The sequence below is a fragment of the Salvia hispanica genome, chromosome 6, assembly GCF_029641045.1.
Source record: "Salvia hispanica isolate PSC_SH4W2 chromosome 6, Shi_PSC_v1, whole genome shotgun sequence".
In the NCBI taxonomy this organism is placed as follows: Eukaryota; Viridiplantae; Streptophyta; class Magnoliopsida; order Lamiales; family Lamiaceae; genus Salvia; species Salvia hispanica.
In genome coordinates this window covers 4,071,671-4,094,407 of record NC_142697.1, presented here as the reverse complement: position 1 = coordinate 4,094,407, position 22,737 = coordinate 4,071,671, and the positions used below count along the sequence as shown (strand labels likewise).

The 22,737-nt window shown below is 36.8% G+C and overlaps 1 protein-coding gene and 1 pseudogene across 2 annotated transcripts; both read left to right on the top strand.

Moving 5' to 3' along the window:
- Positions 1 to 591: 591 nt before the first annotated feature.
- Positions 592 to 5,942, top strand: LOC125207225 (E3 ubiquitin-protein ligase ORTHRUS 2-like). The gene is made up of 9 exons (XM_048106473.2): positions 592 to 1,065; positions 1,189 to 1,727; positions 2,183 to 2,308; positions 3,346 to 3,445; positions 3,529 to 3,590; positions 3,669 to 3,771; positions 4,494 to 4,638; positions 4,929 to 5,146; positions 5,480 to 5,942. The coding sequence occupies exons 1-9, from the start codon at positions 673 to 675 to the stop codon at positions 5,609 to 5,611; spliced, it is 1,818 nt and encodes a 605-aa protein (XP_047962430.1). The 5' UTR covers positions 592 to 672; the 3' UTR covers positions 5,612 to 5,942.
- Positions 5,943 to 7,592: 1,650 nt separating this feature from the next.
- LOC125207226 (E3 ubiquitin-protein ligase ORTHRUS 2-like) lies at positions 7,593 to 14,277 on the top strand (annotated as a pseudogene). Its single transcript, XR_016132257.1, has 8 exons — positions 7,593 to 7,972; positions 8,129 to 8,601; positions 9,082 to 9,194; positions 11,673 to 11,772; positions 11,899 to 11,999; positions 12,588 to 12,730; positions 12,959 to 13,161; positions 13,768 to 14,277. The product of XR_016132257.1 is annotated as an E3 ubiquitin-protein ligase ORTHRUS 2-like (transcript).
- The last annotated feature ends 8,460 nt before the right edge of the window (positions 14,278 to 22,737 follow it).

Below are 22,737 nucleotides of genomic sequence, written 5' to 3'. Positions count from 1 at the left end.
ATCCTATGTGATCTTTCTATCTTGGGAGTGTAAGAACTTCAATAATTTCCCAACAATGAAATCATCTTGTAGTTAGCATGGTAAGTAAGATTAATACTAACTATTTCTCTATTCAATGCGTAGATGTTATCTGTTACTTCTGAACAAACTGTCTATAACGTAATTGTGTATGGATATCATTCTAAGTGACCAACTATGAACTTCCAGGTTAGTTTATCCTTAATTGAATCATTGTCAACTGAGAATGATTTAACTACTTATCTTCAAGCTATGACCTGCTCAAAATACATAGATTATATTGGAAATTTTCCTAAAATTACATATGTTGATCTTGAGTAACACTGTCAAATGTTTGATTGATTTTGAATTCTTTTAGAAAGTAATTCTATACTAATTGCCTAAATTTAGATTAACCTAAAATTTAGTACTCCTGATTAGACTAATTGAAAACAATTGAAATTATGAAGAGTAAAGGAAGTTCCAAATAGGAATCTAAACTCAACGTACCTTGAATTCAAATAGAAGCATATTCCATTAGTCCCGCCCGATTCTTCTTGGTCCCACCTATATAAACCGACTTGTCTCTGTCACTCAATTCAATTGTATCGCCGCATTCTCCGCAAAATGGCGTAAACGAGCTCTCAACTCCCTCTCGATAGCGACGGCATCTGCATGCTCTGTAAAGAGAAGCCTTCCGAGGAGGCCACTCTCTGCTGCGCCACGTGTGCCACGCCTTGGCACATGTCCTGTCTCTCTCAGATCAAAAATTCCTCCCTAGGGTTTGAGTGCCCTGACTGCTCCGGCGACGCCCTCACCGGAGCTCCCGCGCCGGCAGACGCCGATAGCAAAGATCTCTTCGCCAAGATCCGTGAGATCGAGGCTGATGATTCCTTGTCGGAGGCCGAAAAGGCTAGCAAAAGGCAGCAATTGCTGTGCGGGAACATCCAAACCGATGCTGGAGAAATTTCTGAGGAAAAAGTGGACAAATCGTGTGATATTCTGGCTGTGATGGGCGAGACTTTGAAGTGTGCTTATTGTATGGAGCTTCCGGAGAGACCTGTTACGGTATTGATTTTGCTTTACTCTTTACTTATTTAGGCATTTCAATCGATTTCAATTGAGATTAGAAAGCTAGGGCTGAGAATCATTCAATTGAAACCTAATTGAAGTGTTTTGTTTGAAAACCAGACGCCCTGTGGGCACAATTTTTGCTTGAAATGCTTTGAGAAGTGGATCAAGCAGGGAAAGCGTACCTGTGTAAAGTGTCGTAGCAACTTGCCGGACAAAATGGCCAGCAGGCCGCACATCAACTCTGCGCTTGTGGCTGCTATGAGAATGGCGAAGCTGATGAGAACAATCACCTCTGGCTCTGTTGCCCCCCAAACTATTCATTGCTACTTACATGACCAGGATCGTCCTGACACAGCTTTCACTACTGAAAGGGCGCAGAGAGCGGGAATGGCCAATGCTGCAAGTGGGAGGATTTTTGTGACTCTCCCGAAAGATCACTTTGGACCTATCCCGGCAGAAAATGAGCCTGAGAGGAATCTAGGGGTTTTAGTTGGAGAAACGTGGAAAATGCGTATGGAAGTCAGGCAGTGGGGTGTGCACTACCCTCCTATAGCTGGAATTAGTGGGAAGGCACATTATGGCTCACAATCAGTTGTCATTTCTGGAGGTTATGAGGATGATGAAGACCATGGTGAATGGTTTATCTACACTGGAAGGTTATTCGCATTTACAACTGTTTCTGTTTTTATGCTGTGCTTTCTGTTTTTATTCACATTTGGAAGGCTATTCACATTTGCAATTGCAATACTTCAACTATTTCTGTTTTTGTGCTGTGCTTTTTGTTTTTATCTTATGTTTATGTTCACATTTGGAAGGTTGTTCTGATTTGCAACTATCTTGATACTTCAACTGTTTATCTTATGTTTGTCAAGAGTGTAATATGGAAAATGGACGGTATTCCCATCTTATATTTGATGATATATGCCATGTTTCCTTTTACACCCATAACATTTTATGGATAAGAAAGTTCACTAATCTACTGTATTTCATGTATGTTACTTGTTACTGTATTTTATTTTCTTCTCCTTATTGTTTACGTTGATTTCCACCACTAACTGCCTAATCTTCATTACTAATCTTCCTTATTTTTTTGGGCTTTCTTTCTATGCAGTGGTGGGAAACAGTTAACTGGAAATAGACGCACAAACAAGGAGCATTCATTTGATCAGGAGTTTACAGACAGCAATCAAGCTTTGAGAGTTAGCTGCATGAAAGGTTATCCGGTTCGTGTTATCAGGTGATAGTTTTATGCTTTCAGCTTTCTACACCTTTATTAGATGTGCATTTATTGCCTATGCACGAGACAGCTCAGCCCCATAGGAGTTGTGCACTTCTCTTTTTTCGCTCTTTAAAGTGAAGTTCCAAATCCAATCTCTATAAAATTACTATATGCAACCCTAAGATTTTAAACCTTTAAAGAACAACTATTTACTCCAAAGTGGAGCATATAATTAATTTTTATGACGATTTAGAGTAGAAAATCTTTAAGTTTTGGCAAAAAGGCAATAAATGTACATGCCAAAGTCGCCAAATTTTAAGAAACAAACTTTTATTACACCTTCCTAGACAAATTATGTTTCTCATATATTAGTAGTAGTTTTCTATATCAAATCAAATACATCCCTACCTTATATTTGTATATTGACTTTAAAGCTCAAATTTCAACTTTTTAGCTATTTATTCAAAAAATTCTAATGTACAAAGCCGTACTAATCGATACATATGTTAAATATAAAATTGTTTTGTATGCCTTAATGTCTTGATGAAACATCGAGAAATGTACATATGGAGTATTTACTGATCATTCTTGGTCTTGCTTCCATTTTGAATGCTTGCTAAAATCTTGTTTTATCAACTTGCTAGATGATTCTGTATTTCTGTTGTTTTAATTGATACCCTAATCAGTCCAAATTTGTAAACCTAGTTAGAAATATTTAAATGAAGAACACTTCATGCTTAGTCTTTGTTTATTGAGTCCCCAATAACTTTTTCTGTGGTTTGTGGATGTGTAATGCATGTAGTCACCCATTGACATTGGCAACCGCCCTTTCGTAACTCAAAATCAATAACAACTTAAGTTTTGAGTTACCTACATGATTGATATAGTTCATGGTCATACTATGTTAGTTTTTGAAACACCATATAGTTGTGATCCACTTAAACATCAATGAGAGCACAAAGTATATTTGACAAAGTTTTTGGTATGCGAACTATATAATTTGTGGATGCAAACTCAGTATAATAAATAGCCCCTCATTTTTTTTAATTGAACAGATCTGAAAAAGATAAGCGTTCTCCTTATGCCCCGGAGAAAGGTTACCGGTACGATGGGGTTTATAGAGTAGAAAAGTGTTGGAGAAAAGCAGGAATACAAGTATGGCATTTTGTCTTGATGCAAACCTTCCATCTTATCTTTTTGTCTGTGTTTGCTGATTATTGTACCTCTTTTTCTCTCAGAAGTTCCTTGTTTGTAGATATCTATTCGTAAGATGTGATAATGAGCCTGCTCCGTGGACAAGGTTCTTGTTAACACCTGGTCTTATTTATGATTAAATCTGAGTATACTGTTTTTTCAATTATTTTTATCACTTGTTCAGCGATGAGCATGGAGATCGCCCTCGGAATATGCCAGTCATTGCGGAGCTTGAAGAGGTTCTAGATGTTTATGAAAGGAAAGATAGTCCTTCGTGGGATTATGACGTAAGCAGTTGTCATTTTATATTGATGTCATTGATCTCTTAAGATTTTATGTTTTGTAAGTGTATGAACCATATGACAAAGTGAAGAATACATAGAATACACTATTAAAAGATTCTCTATATGGCTTGCTGATTGAATGATTTAAGTGCAAAGCAGTCAACCAGTTATTTAAAATCCATTTAAAGTATAGTCTCCATCTTAGACCCTTTTTGTGTTCACGCTATGCATTCATTCTTTTTGTTCACCATCACTTTTTTACTAAGTTGGGTATAAACTCATCGCTTAAGTCCATAGAATTCCAAATTGTAATTGAATTAGCATTCAATTCCAAACCCTATGTTTGGTAAAATGGAGTATTTGATATGGAATTGAATTTGAAAAATTTGTGCACACATTGCGCACACTCACACGCAATGCTCACACGCAATGTGTGTTTGTATGTGTGTGCATTGTGTGCAGTGTGTGTGCATTGTGTTTATGTGTGTGTGCTATGGATATATGCATTGAAGGTATCTAATTTATAACTATTTGGAATTCCAATTGTCTATTCTAGATATAAAATTCAAGTTGTGGAACTGAGGGATTTGGAATCTATATATATTTTTGTGATACCAAACATTGGATTTGGAATTGAACCTTCAATTCCAATTCCACACCCCAATTCCAAGTACCAAACGGAGCCTGATAGTTAACTAACCATTGCCCTTTGATTTTGATCTTAGGTGGTAGAATGTTGTTGGAAATGGATCAAGCCACCACCTCATAGTGAAGAAAAAGTGGTCGATGTAAATCCCGAAGACAGGGCCAAGGCAAAATTGGTGATTAGGAAAGCTCAAACAGTTTCAATGAGTGAAAAACTTCTACAAGGTATTATATTCCGTAGTTTGTGGCACTTAATCCAAACCACGTGACCAACTTCTGCTTGTTAATATTTTGTCATAATGGTTATTGTAGACGATTGTTTCACTTATGGTGTTATTTTGCCCAGTGACAATTTCCATTGAATAACATTTTCCATTGTTATTCAATCCGTTATTTATTGTAACCCACAAGGAAACATTTCTATATCAATATAGAAGTTGAGATCAACAATTTCTTTATTTTTCTTCTGTTTGTTATAGGGTTCTGCTGCCTCATATGTCTTCTGTTCGTTATAGGGTTCTGCTGCCTCATTTGTAAAAAAGTGATGAATCAACCCTTGACGACTCCCTGTGCACATAACTTCTGCAAGTCTTGTGTTGAAAATGCATTTCAAGGCCAATCATTTGCACAAGAGAGGGTATGCCAGAATGGGCGAAGGCTTCGCTCGAAGAAAAATGTACTAACATGCCCTGCATGCCCAACTGATATTACTGAGTTCCTTCGCAGTCCTCAGGTATGCTACCTATGTACTTAAAATATTATTTGGATCTGTTCAGTACACGGAATTAAAATTAGAATTCTACATAATTGAATTATAATTCAATTCTAAATCCTTTGTTCGGTATGTGAAGGTGCCCAATTTTATAACTATTTGGAATTCCAATTGTAGAATTGGGAGAATCATTACAACTCCAAATATTTTACGGTACCAAAGATTGGATTTGGAATTGAAAGTTTCAATTCCAATTTCCGCAGCCATGGTGCTGAATGAAGCCTTATAACCATTTCTTAAAGCTTGAATGTTGGCCTATAAACTAAAAAATGTCCAATGTTCCTCATATTTTAGGTAAACCGGGAAATCATGGAGGTTATAGAGAAATTGCAGTCTGGAATTGATATGTATGCAAACGGTGATGCCAAGGGCTCGGAGGAAAATAGTACTGGGAAGGGGAAGGACGACAGTCAACCCATCAAATGAAGAAGCAGAACGCCAACATGAAAACTGGCTTAAGAGAAAGAGTAGTTCGGCTAGCTTCTCCGATGAAGAAGTGAATACTGACATTTCCAAGAGAAGCAAAGTGGATGTTGGTGATGGCCATTCAAGTAATGGTGATACAACTACTGTCAAGGCAGAAGCCGAAATTTGAGATATGGAAAGTCTCTCTCTCTCTCCTCTCTCATCTGTTTATGTTCTAGCTTCATTTTTTTTTGAGCACCACATATTTTGTGGAACCACAATTTTTTTAATTTACAATGTACAGTACAGTCATGAAGTTTTGAAAATTTATCAGCGGGAAATGAAATGAATTTTCCCCATTTTGGTTTTTAGATTGAACCATTGTTTCATCATATTATATTGCCCGGAGAGCATGTTTCACAAGTAAAATTGCCAAGATTGAAATATTTGTTCATTATAAATAGTAAAGGTCAATTTTAGTCCTAAACATATGACCAAAAAATTTGAATTTGGTTCAAAACATTCATTTTTTGAAAAACATGTCCATAACAAATGAAAATATCGACGAAGTAGTCCTTTTTCTGAAGACACGTCAAAAACTTAACGGTCAACGCTAGTGGCATGACCGTTAGTTTTTTTACGGAACTGTAAAAAAAGGATCATTCCGACAAAGATTTTATTTGTTATGAACCTATTTTTCATAAATGGAATGTTTTGGACCAAATTCTTATTTTGATAATATGTTTAGGATCAAAATTGACCTTTACTCTTACAAATAAGCAACTCACAGACCATGTGCAATGTTTTTCTGTACAATCCGACGTAGCTTTATTAGTATCATTTTATTGTTTATTTTGGTGTAGTGAAAACTTAGGATAGTTATAAAATTTTAGCAAGGAGAAATTTTACGATATGAGTCTTAATTTGCTGACCTTTTATATAATTTGAGAATAAATTCACTGACCTTTTAGAAAATGATATTGAAGCACGCGAAATTTTCAGAATAACAGTGTGTTTGGTTTGTCATTTACAATGATCCACATGATCCCGGGCAATAGCAAAGTTCAGTGCTCCATCAAATAAGAACTTCGAAAAAATACTATGCCAATAAGAATATACACTGCTATTCTTGAAGGCTAAAGGACTATTGAAATCACTAAGTACTTCTAAGTATCACATAATAGGGAAAAAAATGTTCATCAACACAATGGAAAATGGTAGAGAAACAATTGTGAACAATAGGGTTTAAAAAATGAGAATTCCCAATTTTCTTTCATCTCCACCAGTTTTGCTAATCTGGACAATTCTATCAATTTGCATTAGAATTCTCCAAGATTTCTTTTTCTGTAGTGTTGATTTGAGATTGACAAGTAGGTTCTAATGTGACGAATAGACTGCCACTGTGTGTAGTGTATATTATGTATACTAATAATTTCGTTCTATGGTAGTGATCCATAGTACTCCCTCCGTCCCGCTTAAGATGACACGTTTTGCTTTTTAGTTTGTCCCAACTAAGATGACACATTTCCTTTTTTGGTAACTTTCTCTCTCCAATTAATACACTCAACCACTTTTTCTCACTCCTATTAAAATATTCATCTTTCTTTATCTCTCTACTTTAATACTTACACCCACCTTCTCTCTCTCCAATTAAACACTTTAACCAATAACTCATAAAATCTCGTACCGGCTAAGCAATGTGTCATCTTAGCCGGGACGGAGGGAGTACATTGCAACCGACTAGTTTATGTAACGGACTAACGGGTTTAAGTATTGAAATGTTTCGACCGTATTGAAAGGTTTCGAGCAATTATTGAATGACACTGCCAAATATCCTAGTTAATTATTTTTTCATTAGAAAGTAATTGTGTCCTAATGACCCTTGGCCCAATTTTGATTAACCTAAAATTTGATTTGGCTCCATTGAACAGTAGACGAAGTTTTTAAAATGGAATCTAAACTCAGCCAATCAGAAACAGAAGTACTCCTCTATAATATTTTCTCTTATAATTTATTTTTTCTCTACTATAATTATTTATTAATTTTTTCAAAATAAGTGAAATGCTTCTATCAAAATAAACTGATGGAATAGTATATTTCATAGGATTTGAGTGCCCTGACTGCTCCGTCGACGCCCTCACCGGAGCTCCCGCGCCTGCAGACGCCGATAGCAAGGATCTCTTCCCCAAGATCTTGGAGATGGAGGCTGATGATTCCTTGTCGGAGGCGGATAAGGCTAGCAAAAGGCAGCAATTGCTGTGCGGGACCGATGCTGAAGAAATTTCTGAGGAAAAAGAGGAAAAATCGTGTGATATTCTGGCTGTGATGAGCGGGAGTTTGAAGTGTGCTTACTGCATGGAGCTTCCGGAAAGACCTGTTACGGTATTGATTTTGCTTTACTCTTTACTTATTTAGGCATTTCGATCGAATTCAATTGAGATTAGAAAGCTAGGGTTCCATATATGTTAGGTTCATTCTATGTTAGTTGAAGATTGGAATTTAATTGAATTGTTTGTTGATGTTTTGTTTGAAAAGCAGACGCCCTGTGCGCACCATTTTTGCTTGAAATGCTTTTAGAAGTGGATCAATCAGGGAAAGCATACCTGTATAAAGTGTTGTAGCAACTTGCCGGAAAAAATGGCCAGCATATGAACTCTGCGCTTGTGGCTGCTATGAGAATGGCGAAGCTGATGAGAACAATCACTTCTGGCTCTGTTGCTCCCCAAACCGCAGAGAGTGGGAATGGCCGATGCTGCAAGTGGGAGGATTTTTGTGACTCTCCCGAAAGATCACTTTAGACCTATTCCGGCATAGAATGATCCTAAGAGGAATGTTGGGGTTTTAGTTGGAGAAACGTGGAAAATGCTTATGTTAGTCAGGCAGTGGGGCGTGCACTACCCTCCTATAGCTGGCATTAGTGGGAAGGCGCATTATGGCTCACAATCAGTTGTCATTTCCAGAGGTTATGAGGACGATGAAGACCATGGCGAATGGTTTATCTACACTGGAAGGTTATTCGCATTTGCAACTATCTCGATACTTTAAACTGCTTTCTGTTTTTATCTTATGTTCGTATTCACATTTGGAAGGTTATTCACATTTGCAACTATCACGATACTCCAACCGTTCCCATTTTTGCGCTGTGATTTCTGTTTTTATCTTCTGTTTGTCAAGAGTGTAATATGGAAAATGGACGGTGGTCCCATCTTATGTTTGATAAAATATGCCATGTTTCCTTTGTACGCCCATAACATTTTATGGATAAGAAAGTTCACTAATCTACCATTTTTCATGTACGTTGCTTGTTACTATATTTTATTTTCTGTTCCTTATTGTTTACATTTATTAATTATTGACCTGATTATTTCCTTTATATGTAGAGGACATTGTTTTAATTGTATCACTAACTGCCTAATCTTCCTTACTAAGGCAAGGCATATCTGATTTTACTATTTTTTTGGCTTTCTTTCTATTGCGGTGGTGGGAAGCAGTTAACTGGAAATAGACGCACAAACAAGGAGCATTCATTTGATCAGGAGTTTACAGTCAACAATCAGGCTTTAAGAGTTAGCTGCATGAAATGTTATCCTGTTCGTGTTATCAGGTGATAATTTTATGCACTCTACACCTTAATTATATGTGCATTTATTGCCTGGGCATGAAACAGCTCAGCACCATATTAGTTGTGTGCGTCTCTTTTTTCTCTCTTTAAAGTGAAGTTCCGTTCCGTTCTCTATAAAATTATATGCAACCCTAAGATTTTATTTCTTGAAGAACTACTATGTACTCCAAAGTGGATTACATGTTTAATTTTATGATGATCTAGAGAGAGAGCTTCTTTAAGTTTGGGCAAATAAGGCAAAATTTGAACATGCAAAAGTTGACAAATTTGAAGAAACAAACTTTTATTGCGCCCTCCTGAACCAATTATGTTTCTCATATACACATATACTACTCCCTCCGTCCAAGTTTAAGAGTAAGATTTAGTTATGGCACGAGTTTTAAGAAATTGTTAGAATGTGTAATAATTGAAGTGAGGTAGTGGTTGTTGGAGTGCGTAATAATTGAAGTAAGGTAGTAGAAAGGGGGACCCTTTTGACTTTTTGTATGTTTAGAATTTTGTTTTGTTTTATTTTTATGTAAATAATGGCATTTTGATGTAAATTTGATGAATAATGGGGATAAATTTTATGTCCCAATATGATAGAGTCTAATTGTGACTCTTAAACTGAGACAGACTTAAATGGCAAAATGGCAAAATAGTACTCCCTCCGTTCCATTAGCGTATTCCTTTTTGGCCCGTCGGACTATAAGTGGGACATTTCCTTTTGTGGCAAAAAATCAACACTATCTCTCTTTTACTTTATCTCATCTCCTATTTTTCCTTTATACTTCTTTCTCACTGCTACATTATTCTCTCTTCATTTAACCATTAAACACCACTACATAAAAACCTGTGCCCAAAAGAATGAGTCACATGTAATGGGACGGAGGGAGTAGTTTGTTATATCATACGCCCTCCGTCCACAAAAAATAGGGCACATTTATCATTTTTGGCCGTCCACAAAAAATAGAGCACATTCATTTATGGAAAGTTTTTTCAACAAAATAATAACCCTACACGTCATTTTATTTACCACATATGCCATTAGAATTAAAACTTCTCTCTTGCACTAACACTATTTCTCTCGCCTTCTCTCTTACTTTTTTCCCTTCTCTCTTATTTTACCAATTATACATTAAAACCCGTGTCATTCACCAATTGCCCTATTTTTTGTGGACGGAGGGAGTATCAAATACATCCCTACCTTATATTTGTATATTGACTTTAAAGCTCAATTTTCAACTTTTTAGTTATTTATTCTAACAGCAAGAATGTATCAAGCCATACCAATCGATACGTATGTATTTTTTTTTTTTCTGAAAGCGTACAATTGAAAAAAAAAGATGTATGCAAGAAAACATTAGATCCAAAATAAGACATAGGAATAACAAGTTAACAATCGAGAGATTTAAAAAAAAAAAAATACTCCCTCCGTCCCTCTATAGCTAAGTCATTTCCTTTTCTGGAAACAACACCTTTTTTTCTCTCATATTTTGTTCTCTCTTTATCTCTCTACCTTTTTTCTTGTCTACTTTATTCTCCCGTTACTTAACTCATTTAACACAATTTTTCTTAATTCCCGTGTCGAAGAGAAATGCCTCTACTACAAAAGGATGGAGGGAGTACTAACACAATTTTTTCTTAATTCCGGTGTCGCAAAGAAATGCCTCTACTACAAATGGACGGATGGAGCATTCCCTCCGTTCCATAATATAGTGGAGCCATTTTTTTTCAGCTCGTGATTTAAGAAAATTTGTGATAAGTGAGTTAAGTCAAAGAATAATAAAGTTGGAAATGAAAAAGGTAAAGAGATGAAGAGAGTATAAAGTAAGAGAGTGTAAAGTAAGAGAAGAAATGTGTTGACTTTTACTAAAAAGGGAAATGTCTCCACTACTATGGAACGTACCAAAATGGCAAAATGACTCCATTACTATGGAACGGAGGGAGTAATATTTTTTATATAATGCAACATTTGAAAAATAATGTAAATTAGTATAGTCAAAACCAAATTTGCTGAGCTACAAACCTAACCGAATCCTATCAGTTCTGGGCAGTTCCTTAGTGCTGGTTACCTTATGCTCACCCCTAATTATTTAAAATAAATTTATGCCTTGATGTCTTAATGAAACATCGAGAAAAGTACTCATGGAGTATTTACTAATCATTCTTGGTATTGCTTCCATTTTAAATGCTTGCTCAAATCTTGTTTGATCAGCTTGATAGATGATTTTGTTATTTTAATTGATATCCTAATGAGTCCAAATTTGTAAAAGCAGCTAGAAATATTTAAAGTGACGAACACTTCAAGCTTAGTCTTTGTATATTTGTTTACATTGTATTAGCATAGTACTTCTCCAATAACTTTTTTTTTGTGGTTTGGGCATTTGCTGATTATTTTGTTTGCACGTGAACTCCATAGCTTTTCCATTCAAACTCACTATATAAGTTCTCTCTCCCCCATGTTTTTTAATTTAACAGATCAGAGAAAGATAAGCGTTCTCCTTATGACCCGGAGAAAGGCTACCCGTATGATGGGGTTTATAGAGTGGAAAAGTGTTGGAGAAAAGCAGGAATACATGTATGGCATTTTGTCGTAAGATGTGATAATGAGCCTGCTCCAATGGACACGGTTCTTGATAACACCTCTTATTTATGATTTATTCTGAGTATATAGTTGTTTCAATTATTTTCGTCACTTGTTCAGTGATGGACATGGAGATCACTCTCGGGATATGCCAGTCATTCCGAAATTGAAGAGGTTCTCGATGTTATGAAAGGAAAGATAGTCCTTCATGGGATTATGGCGTAAGTAGTTGTCATTTTATATTGACGCCATCGATCTTTCAAGATTTTATGCTTTGTGAGTGTTTGAATCATATGACAAAGTGAAGAATACACAGAATAAACTATTAAAAGCAGTTATAATGAATGATTTAAGTTGCAAAGCAGTCAAGTAGTTATTTAAAATCCATTTAAAAGTATAATCTCCATCTTTACACCTTTTTATGATCGCGCTACGCATTCTTTTTGTTCACCGTCACTTTTTACTGATTTTAGTATTCTAACTTATCGCTTACTTCCATAGAATTCCAATCATTTTCCACCGAGGGTCCGTTCAGGACACCAAAACGATTGTTCTGAAAAATGATATAATTGATATGACGTGTGTGTACGTGCGCAATGTGTGTGCAGGGTGTGTAGTATGTGAAGGTACCAATTTTATAACTATTTGAAATTCCAATTATCTACTTTTGATATGACATTAGGAGGAATTGGAATGGTAATTCAATTCCAAATATTTTGCGGTATCAATCATTGGATTTGGAATTGAAGGATCCAATTCCAATTCCGCAGGACTGAACTGAACGGAGTCTCATTATTATTTCATCTTAGGCGGTAGAATGTTGTTAGAAATGGATTAAGCCACCACCACGTAGTGAAGAAAAAGTGGTCGATATAAATCTTGGACAGAGCGAAGGCAAAATTGGTGATTAAGAAATCTCAAACAATTTTAATAAGTGAAAATCTTCTACAAGGTATGATATTCCACAGTTTATAGCACTTAATCCAAATCATGTGACCAACTTCTGCTTATTAATATTTTGTCATAATGGTCCCTTTAGACGCGATTGTTTCACTTATGGCTTTGTTAACATTTTTATTCCTATAAATTTGTTATTTATTGTAACCCACAAGGAAACAATTTTATTTCAATATAGAAGTTGAGATCAACAATTTCTTTTATTTTCTTCTGTTTGTTATAGGATTTTGCTGCCTCATATGTAAAAAAGTGATGAATCAACCCTTCACAACTTTTGCAAGTCATGTCTTGAAAATGCATTTGAAGGCCAATCAATTGCACAAGAAAGGGTCTCCCAGAATGGACGAAGGCTTCGCTCGAAGAAAAAATGTACCGACATGCCCAGCATGCCCAACTGATATTTCTGAGTTCCTTCACAGTCCTCAGGTATGCTACGTTTGTGCTTTATAATATTATTAGGTGCAATTCAGTTGCCATGTCTAATTATCATGAAACTATCCATCTAGGATTAAGTTGTGGGACTATTTTAGTTGGAGGGGGGTGGCTATGACTATGACTAATTATCATGAGACTATCCAGCTAGGATTAAATTGTGGATTCAATCTTATGAACCAAACATGATACATATTTAATCATGTTATCAACTGAACACCCCCTTTGGAATTGAAATTGTGGGACTAAGTTGTGGGACTATTTAATCTTATTTACACAGAATTGAAATTAGAATTTGTATAATCCAATTCCAAATCCTTTGATTGGTAAATATAATAAATTTGATATGAAGTGCAGTGTGTGCGCAATATGTGTAGTGTGTGTGCAGAGTGTGTGCAAAGTGTGTGCAGTGCTCAATTTTATTATTATTTGGAATTCCAATTGTGGAATTTTTAGAATTTGAATTGAATTCCAAATATTTTGCGGCACAAAACATTGGATTTGGAATTGAAGGCTCCAATTCCAATTCCGCAGGCCCTATTTCATGATACTTAACGAAGCCTATAAACTAAAACATATCCAATGTTCCTCATATTTTAGGTAAACCGGGAAATCATGGAGGTTATAGAGAAATTGCAGTCTGGACTTGATGCGTATGCAAATGGTGATGCTAAGGGCTTGGAGGAAAATAGTTCTGAGAAGGGAAAGACGATACAGGAGACCCACCAAATGAAGAAGCAGAGAGCCAGCCTGAAAATTGCCTTACGGGAAAGAGCAGTTTGCCATCGGTTGTGTTGATTTGAGATTGACCCGTAGGTTCTAATGCAAGGAAGAGACTGGCCACTAATGTAGGAGGGGCAATACCAGTTTCTTTCTGGGATTCGTAGAAGTAGAGGATCCAAGCAATATCTATGATACTCGGAATCACATTTATCACACAATAAAACATTGTCACCATCCTTGTCCCTTCCACAGACTTTACATAGTCCCTCATCCCATGGAGCTCTAGGGTGCGCACTATTACACACCTGAACAAGTAGATGATCTCTCTTTCAGAGTATCAACACTTGAAACTTTTGCATTGGAAATATCAACCATTTTTTTTATGTGTCAGAACTTGTAATTTACATCAAACATAAAAAGTTCAGGAAGAAGAACAACGAATCCAAAATGAAAACCGTAGTCTGGGCGACCTCAAATCCATTTTTAGAGATTTTGTATATCATCCATGAGTTCTATATAAAGTGAACAAGATAATTTTAAAGATTTTATGAATTTCTTATTAATCATAATAGACAAAAAGGCTAAAAAAGGTTAATTTCTAGTTTAAGTAATAAATTAATACTCCCTCTGTGCCATTAAATATGCAACATTTGGGAATCGGCACGGGTTTTTATGTAGTGTTGTTTTGTGAGTTAATAAAGAGAGAGTTTAGTAAGAGAGATGAAAAGGTAGAGATAGAGATGTTTCCATTTTAGGAAACGTTTCATTTTTAATGGGACAAACTAAAAAGGAAAACGTTTCATTTCTAATGCGACCGAGGGAGTATGTTATAAGCAGCAAACACACTATTTGTATTCTCCTATTGGAAGGAAATACAGAAATGAGTGAGAGAGTAAAATAAATATTAAATGGGAAAATCAATTAAGTGCAGTTCTAGTGCAATTTCAACTAGGCATGGACTTATTTGTTGTTCATCGCTCTTGTTGTGATTACTCTCGATTAACTTAATGACGATGAAGTACAAATTAATTTGCATGACATATCCTCTCATTAACAAATGGAGTGTTTAAATTATCATGATTACAAAAAAATACACTCCATCCCTTCTCCTAAAAATAGGAATTTGGAAACGACATGAATTTTAATAGAAAATTGGTAAAATAAGAGAGAAGAAGAAGAAGAAAAATGGGTAAATTAAGAGAGATGAAGAGAAGAAGTTGTGAAATTAGTGTTCATTGGATGGTGGGGTCTATTTCATAAAATGAAGAGTTTCTATTTTTAGGATACGAACTAAATAGGAAAGAAAGAAATTATTACGTATTAATTATTTTTTATAAAATAAACTGCCGAAATCTTGATTTGGATCAAGAGTGCGTAAAACACAACATTAGGCACACTTACGTATTAATTATATTTTATAAAATAAACTACCGAAATCTTGATTTGGATCAAGAGTGCGTAAAACACAACATTAGGCACACTCCCTATTAATGTAGAATACATGTTAATTTATGATATACTAGTGTAACACCCGTAGGATGCACAAACCATTAATTATCTTTATATTCCCTCCGTCTCGTTATAAGTGAGGTGTACTATAAGTGAGACATTTTCTTTTATGGCAAAAGCAACACTTTATCTCTTTCTTACTTTATCTTCTCTCCTACTTTTTCATTCTACTTTATTTCACTCATAAAAACTTGTGCTTAAAAGAAATGTCTCACATGCAATGAGATGAAGGGAGTATTAATTTAAATATTTAATTTGTTAAGAATTGATTGTGTTACCTTGAACGTCGCCCAAAACCAGAACAAACGATTTTGAATTGTTTTGTTTCTTATACATCAAAATATGTAGAACAACTATTAAATGTAAAAACACAACACATTGTGCCAAAATAATATGTTTTATTCGTTGGAAAATAAACGAAGAATTTTTATAACAGAATCAAAAAATGCTTTACAGTATACAAAACTCGAACAATCTCCAACTTATACTCAAACATGCTTTTGAGTATACTAACTAAAATGCAAAAACGCCAAAAATCTCCCACTTATACTGAAAGCTAGATGAGGTCTCAAATCAGTCGAACTCCTATTCCATTCACGTCACCAGCGATGCCCTAGGGTTTGAATGCTAAACTATTATGTTTATTTATAGTTTATAGTTAAAATATTTACATTCCAATTCATGGAATCAAATTTTATGCTCCCTCTGTCCCTCTGTAGCCGAGTCGTATTCCTTTTTTGGTTGTTCCACTGTAGCTGAGTCATTTCCTATTTAGGTAAAAAAACACCAAGTTTACTCTCTCTTACTTTACTCTCTTTTACTTTATTCTCTCTTCGTCTCTCTACATTTTTCCTTTTCTACTTTATTCTTCCTTCAATTAACTCACTTTTAACACAATTTCTTAAATCTCGTGCCGAAAAGAAACGCCTCTACTACAGAGGGATAGAGAAAGTATTTTTTAGCTTCAACTTTTATACTTTTTTTCTAATTTAATTTAGGGAGTATTTTTTTAGCTTCAACTTTTATATTTTTTTTTCTAATTTAATTTAGAGTAAAGGTCAATTTTGATCCTAAACATTTGATCAACATACAAATTTGGTCCAAAAGAGCCACTTTTCGAAAAATGGTCCATAACAAATGAAAATGTCGTCGAAGTAGTCCTTTTTTAACTTGGCCCAGCCCAGCCCGACCCACTTACCAACTGGGGCTTGGACTGGGCTCATTCTATAAACCAAAACCCAGGCCCGGCCCGCCACAGATATGGGCCTGGGCCGAGCTGGGCTTAAATCTCACCAGGCCTCACCGAGCCCAGCTTGAAGACTTCTTTTGCACATAATTTTTGCAATCTTGTCTTGAAAATGCATTTGAAGGCCAATCATTTGCACATGAGAGGGGCTGCCAAAATGGATGAAGGCTTCGCTCGAAGAAAAATGTACTGACATGTCCTGCATGCCAAATTTCTGAGTTCCTTCACAGTCCTCAGGTATGCTACCTATGTGCTATGAAATACTATTATGGTTCATTTTGTATGGGGTAGTTCATTTTTTGTTCTAGGGTATAAATGCAGTTACATTTGTGTACTGTTCTTTTTTTTAAAAATTTCCAGTTTGTGAGCGACACGTGGGGCTCATGTGTCGTCTATTAATGAAACGCATGTGCCCCATGCATCTTTGCCTAAAACGCATGAGAGCAATGCATCTCTAATTTGTAAAAGATCGATTCCCAACTCCACAAACAGAACAGATGCGAGTTCTTTTGTTTGATAAATGTAATATAATTAATACAAAATGCAGCGTGTGTTTAGTGTGTGTGCAGTGTGTGTGTGCAGTATGTGTGTAGTGTGTGTGCACGTCAACGTATAGTGTGTCCAGATGCATCAGTCTGTTCAACTCCCGCAATGCTGCTGCACTAGCCCTCGTCGTTACAGTCAATGGAAAACAGCCAGCAGCCCTCGGCTAGTACATTAAAACTTGTGTCGTTCCCAAAGTCTAGGAAGTACTCCCTCCGTCCGCGAATACGAGTCCCGTTTTTCTATTTTAGTCCGTCCGCGAATAGGAGTCTCGGTTCACTTTTACCAAAAATGGTACTAGGGTCCCACATTCCACTAACTGATTCCACTCACATTTCATTTAAAATTAATATATACAAGTGGGACCCATGTTCCACTAACTTTTATCTACCCACTTTTCTTAACATTTCTTAAAACCCGTGTGCTGCCAAGGAATGAGACTCCTAATGGCGGACGGAGGGAGTATATGGTAAGTTCGGATGTATAAAGCACTAGGAACGAGAGTGATGCATACATGGTTCTATAAGTTATTTTGAGTTTGTCAACTCCCCCAACCTTAAACACTTGTTTGTCCTCGAACAAGAAGATAGAAGCAAGAATTACAAACTCATGTAATGATGTTGGAGTGTCATCGTTGTCTCAATAGAAATAAAATAGACAACAAGTATCAATGGCCTCGTATGCATCTAAAACGTTATAAAGTGCTTCAAGTTACTATCATGTAATCAACCTTGCCAATTTGTCCTCACAGGGAGAAAATGCAATGTGCATTTTGGAAATTTCATTCACTCTCAAAGTGTATAAGCTCATGACATCACTCTACAAACATCAAGGCATGCATAGTTTACCATAGGCTTGCTCGAAATCTACACTCTCGTCTACTACGGTGTGACTAAAGATCAAAGGTCTGAAAAGTTTTTTCTATAGGTTGTGTGGGCTCTTTGGATAAGTGAGTTAATTTTGGCTAAAGTGACTTTTATCACTAAGATATAACTTATTCAACTTTATCAACTTTCTTTCTCAATCTGAGCCCACATTTCACTTTTGTTCTTCACCTCTTTTTCAACCTTCAAGACACCTTTTTCACCAAATACCAATTATTCACTCTTTTCATTTTCCTTTTCCTTTTCTTACTCTTTTTTTTTCTCCATACCTTGCATGGTACTATCACTACACTTCTCTTTTTTTTGTTTTCTTTTTTTTTTCTTTTGCTTTTCTACCTCAACAAGCTTGTTTTTCATTTGCACACCACTTTCAAACTTTCATTTTCCTTTGATTTTCCAAAAGTAGCACAATAGAAATCCAATGATTTTCCTTTCATTAGAAAAAGGTTTATCGGCTCAAAGTGGACTAACAATGATTATTTACATGATAACGGGTAAGAGTAGGATACGGCTAACAAGGATGGCCTAACGTCCTCTCTTATCTCTATAACCACAACGTAGATTCAAGAAGATCGCGAGGAAGTTCTAAAAACATATGGCATGCTTGAGATAAAACACACATTTAATAACACAACAGGCTCAATTCTCACAAGGTGTTCTTTTGACAAAAGGCAAGGCAACATGCAATTCACTAGGCAAATTATGATGAAGAAATACAAGTTACTTAGCCACTTCTAATTAAGGATGGATTTAGGGGAAGGTGTTATCTATATTTTCGTTGTTTGTGTATAAACTAAGAGCATATACAGCCATATCTTCCAACTCAACTATTCTCTTCAACTAATTGTGCACTTCACACCATTTTTTAACTCATCTCTTAATATAGAGATAACACCTACAATTATAACACATCATCTTTCTACAGTCTTCTCTTAACCTTTTATGGATTAAATCTTTCTTTTCTTCCTATCAATTTAATTTAAATTAAACATTTTATTAAAATCCTAAAAATGAGATTTTATTAAAAAAAATAGTTACATAATTGAATCATAAAATTACAATTTATTGTAAGAGATAATATACATAATCATAAAATCAAATCGGTAGAACAAGCTATCTGTAGAATTTAGTGGTAAAATTATAATTTATTGTAATAGATAAAATACATAATCATAAAATCAAATCGGCAGAGTTACGACTGAAAAATGTGACTGAAGATCGGCTACTAGCTGCCAAATCTCGACCAAACATGTTCAATTAGACCTTCCTGGAATTGGGTGGGGGTGATAGAATCGTGAGTCGTTGCCCGACCTTGTAAGAACTCGAGGAATGGTGTCGGCGCACCCTAGCGCGGAGACGGTTTGCGGCGGAGCTACTGAAGGTATCTTTGTTAAACCAATTGGTCGCGTTTGGTCCTTCGTTTTCAATTATCATGTTGTGCATTGTAATATACGCATACATGATGTTAGTGAATACATCCATATACAAATAACGGCCTAAGGGTCTTGACAATGTGCAAGTACTCGTTGAAAATATCTGATTTTTTCTCAGTAACAAGCTCTAGGATTGCATATGTACACTTTTGCAAGGGTTGTAAGAATCTGCCGACGATAGCGTTAACTCTTTCTTGGAAGAACTCGTCACGGGCCGCCAAATTATTTGTTGTCGAATCGTGTTGGGTAAGAAATCGGTATGTGAGATCGTTGATGGGAGAATTTATGTTTATGAATATTTGGAACAAAATCCAATAATTGGGCTTACTTCATCTAGCCCAATTATTCCTATTAAATGAAGTCATTTGTGGAGCCCAAAACCAATTCTTCCTTACTCTATTCCAATCTTTTCACCTGCCAACTTCACACATCATCCCACTACCAAAAAAAACCTCCAACAAAGAAATCAAATCCTCACAAAATTTGATATATATTCTTTCCCACAGCTTCAGTCAGTTACCATGCTCAATCAAATTTCACGCTTTCAAAATAAAGAGAGATCCTTCCTTCCAACATGGTATATTTGTTGGAGATTTAAGGATTACAAGAAGGAATACAAAAAAGAACTGAAACGAAAATTACAAATGGAAATCGAAACTACAAAGTGTAGAACAGGAAAGAGCCGAGTCGAGGAGTCCTCTTTCCGCAAGACGAGATACGCCCCGGTAGTGCTCTTCGGATTGGCGTTTTGTCCCCAAAGATAAAACGGCTACGTCTCTGGTGAAGCAGCACCGCTATCAGCAGAGCTCTGGCGAACTGGATGGAGGAGAGGGCAGAGCTTCGACAGAAGAACAATGCAGAGAGAGAGAGCTTATGATGTAGAATGCTTTCTAGTGTTTGATGTGTGTAGAATGCATGGAATGACTAGCCTATTTATAGGCTCGGTCCACTGCAGGGGGTCAACGGCCATAATGGCTGTCATCAATGCCAGACCGTAACGGTCGTCGGTTACGAAGCGTTACAGAGCTGAGAGTCTGAGTCTAGAAGCTTCTAGATTCGTTCATGACGTGGACTATCACGTGTCAGCCACGTTGGCTTACCGCGTCATACTGACGAGGTGGCATCCCGCTTGGCTCGCTGACGTGGAAACGGTGGTGGTCTAAAAAGAACTAGACCCACTAGACTTGGGCCAAGCCCGCAACTAGGCCCAAGCACCAAGCCCAAAGACCACCCAAAGACCAATTGCCAATTGCCAAGATCCAAGTCCAAGTCCAAGTCCAAGTCCAAGTCCAAGTCCAAGGACAAGGGCACGGGCACGAGCACGAGCGCGAGCGCGGGCGCGGGCTCGGGCTCGAGGCTCGCGGCTCGCGGCGGGGCGGGCGGCGCGCGTGTGCGCGCGTGTGGGCTCTTACAGCCCATCTTAGTCCACTATAATTATTACATGTAATAATCCTTCTTATTAAATACTAGTTTAATAAGGTTGAAACTTTCAATGTGGGATAATTAACTCTCTTAATTATTCCCTAATCTCCTCTCATAGCTCATTAAGTTTGCAATTTTTGCACAACTTTAAACAATTATTTCTCACTCACCGGGAATCGGATTTGAGAAAATAAATATACCACGGTCATCTACTCCGAACGTAGATCGACGCTATATCATTTAATTTTACAAAATTAAATGTCTCGTTGAAATTATAATTGGTCAAAGTCCATTGACCGGGCATAGATTCCAACAATATTCTTTTCAATTCCATGAATCAAATCTCTACTTAATGATTCCATAGCACAATCTCTAGATATCACAGTTTGAAGGAGAACCGAGTGAGCTGTGATTTCAATTCCTCCTATTGTTAACAAGTTTTCTTCTTTCCAAAGGTATATCCACCAATTCCTGAAATCCTCAGCATTCCATTCTTCCATGATATAGCTTTCACCTAATCATAGTAGTTCATGAATCATAAGTTAGAATTCTTTTTGAAATTCTTGAAACTTGTTGAATGATATACTCTTGTTAAAGTTCCAATCTTTAATTCCTATTGTTGAAGTGCTTCAGCTCCTTTGAACCGAATCGACTCCCAATACTTTCTAACATCCTTGAAATTGAATAAAATTTATGAATAAAAAGTTTTATTAAGTTTAGAAGAGGGTTTTACCTGACGTGAACGGGCTGACGGCGGACAGAGCGAGTTTTACCAGCAGTGAGGAGAGACCGAGAGAGAGAGAGAAAGATGGAGTCACGTTTTGCTCCTGATTTGAGAGAGAGGGCCGCTGGAAATCCCATTTTGTGATTCCAATGTGAATTTTTAGAGAATGGCGTGAGAGAGAGATGGGAGTCTGTTGAGGACCTCCTCAACGACGATCGGCGTCTAACGTGCGGTGATCAAAATCCGTTCCGGCGCCCTTCGTTGGGTCGGCGGAAGTTATTAGTTTCAAGCTGTGCGCGGTTCCTTCGTCGGGCAGCGAGATAACTAGGGTTTGTAGAATAATTTCACGAGATATGTGGGCAAATAATATTTCATTCATAATTGTGTTAATGAACAAAAGCCTTATTTATAAACTAAGGACCCTAGGGTTGATTCGACCTAATCATATTCATCTTGGGAACGAATCAACAAAGAAAACCCGAAACGGAGCTTATAATTACGCTCGACACTTACCAAAATAAATAAAAATAAAATACTAATATCCAAAAATAAGCAATAAAGAAAATAACAAAATAAAATAACGAAATAAACCATCGACTTATTTGGGAACGAAGTCCCCCAACTTCTCGGGCGGACATACGTTCCTCTTTGGCTTCGACTTCGCAATGGACGTTTCGTTCCCCAAGTCTGCCACGTCTTCAAACGCCGGTGGCTCCTCGGTATCACCGGCTGCCTCGGCCAGGGAATGTTGCGGGACTGTATCAACTCCCCCCTTGATAGCGACCTCCTTGTCCTCAAGGAGCACATTCGGAAATTGCCTTCTAACGACGTCCCACGGTTCCCACGATGGCAACTTCGATCCATCTGACCAACGCACCAAAACATGCTCCTTATGCCGATTTTCATGTCACAAAACCCTTCTATCCAAAACTCTCATTGGGTAAACAACTGGTCTGTCCCCAAAAAATTCAGATGGAAGCTCCATCCCCTCATCGGGGCTCCCCCCGGCCACAAACGCTCGTAGGAGACTGAGATGGAAAACGTTATGTATTATTGGGGTCTAGCTACCGAATGCTTCCTGTAGGG

Bases quoted from the DNA above. Each gene is read 5' to 3' on its own strand.
- LOC125207225 (XM_048106473.2), top strand. From the start codon at position 673: ATGCTCTGTAAAGAGAAGCCTTCCGAGGAGGCCACTCTCTGCTGCGCC. The intron at 1,066-1,188 runs GTATTGATTTTG...TTTGAAAACCAG, and splicing joins TTCCGGAGAGACCTGTTACG to ACGCCCTGTGGGCACAATTT. The intron at 3,446-3,528 runs GTATGGCATTTT...TTTTTCTCTCAG, and splicing joins GGAGAAAAGCAGGAATACAA to AAGTTCCTTGTTTGTAGATA.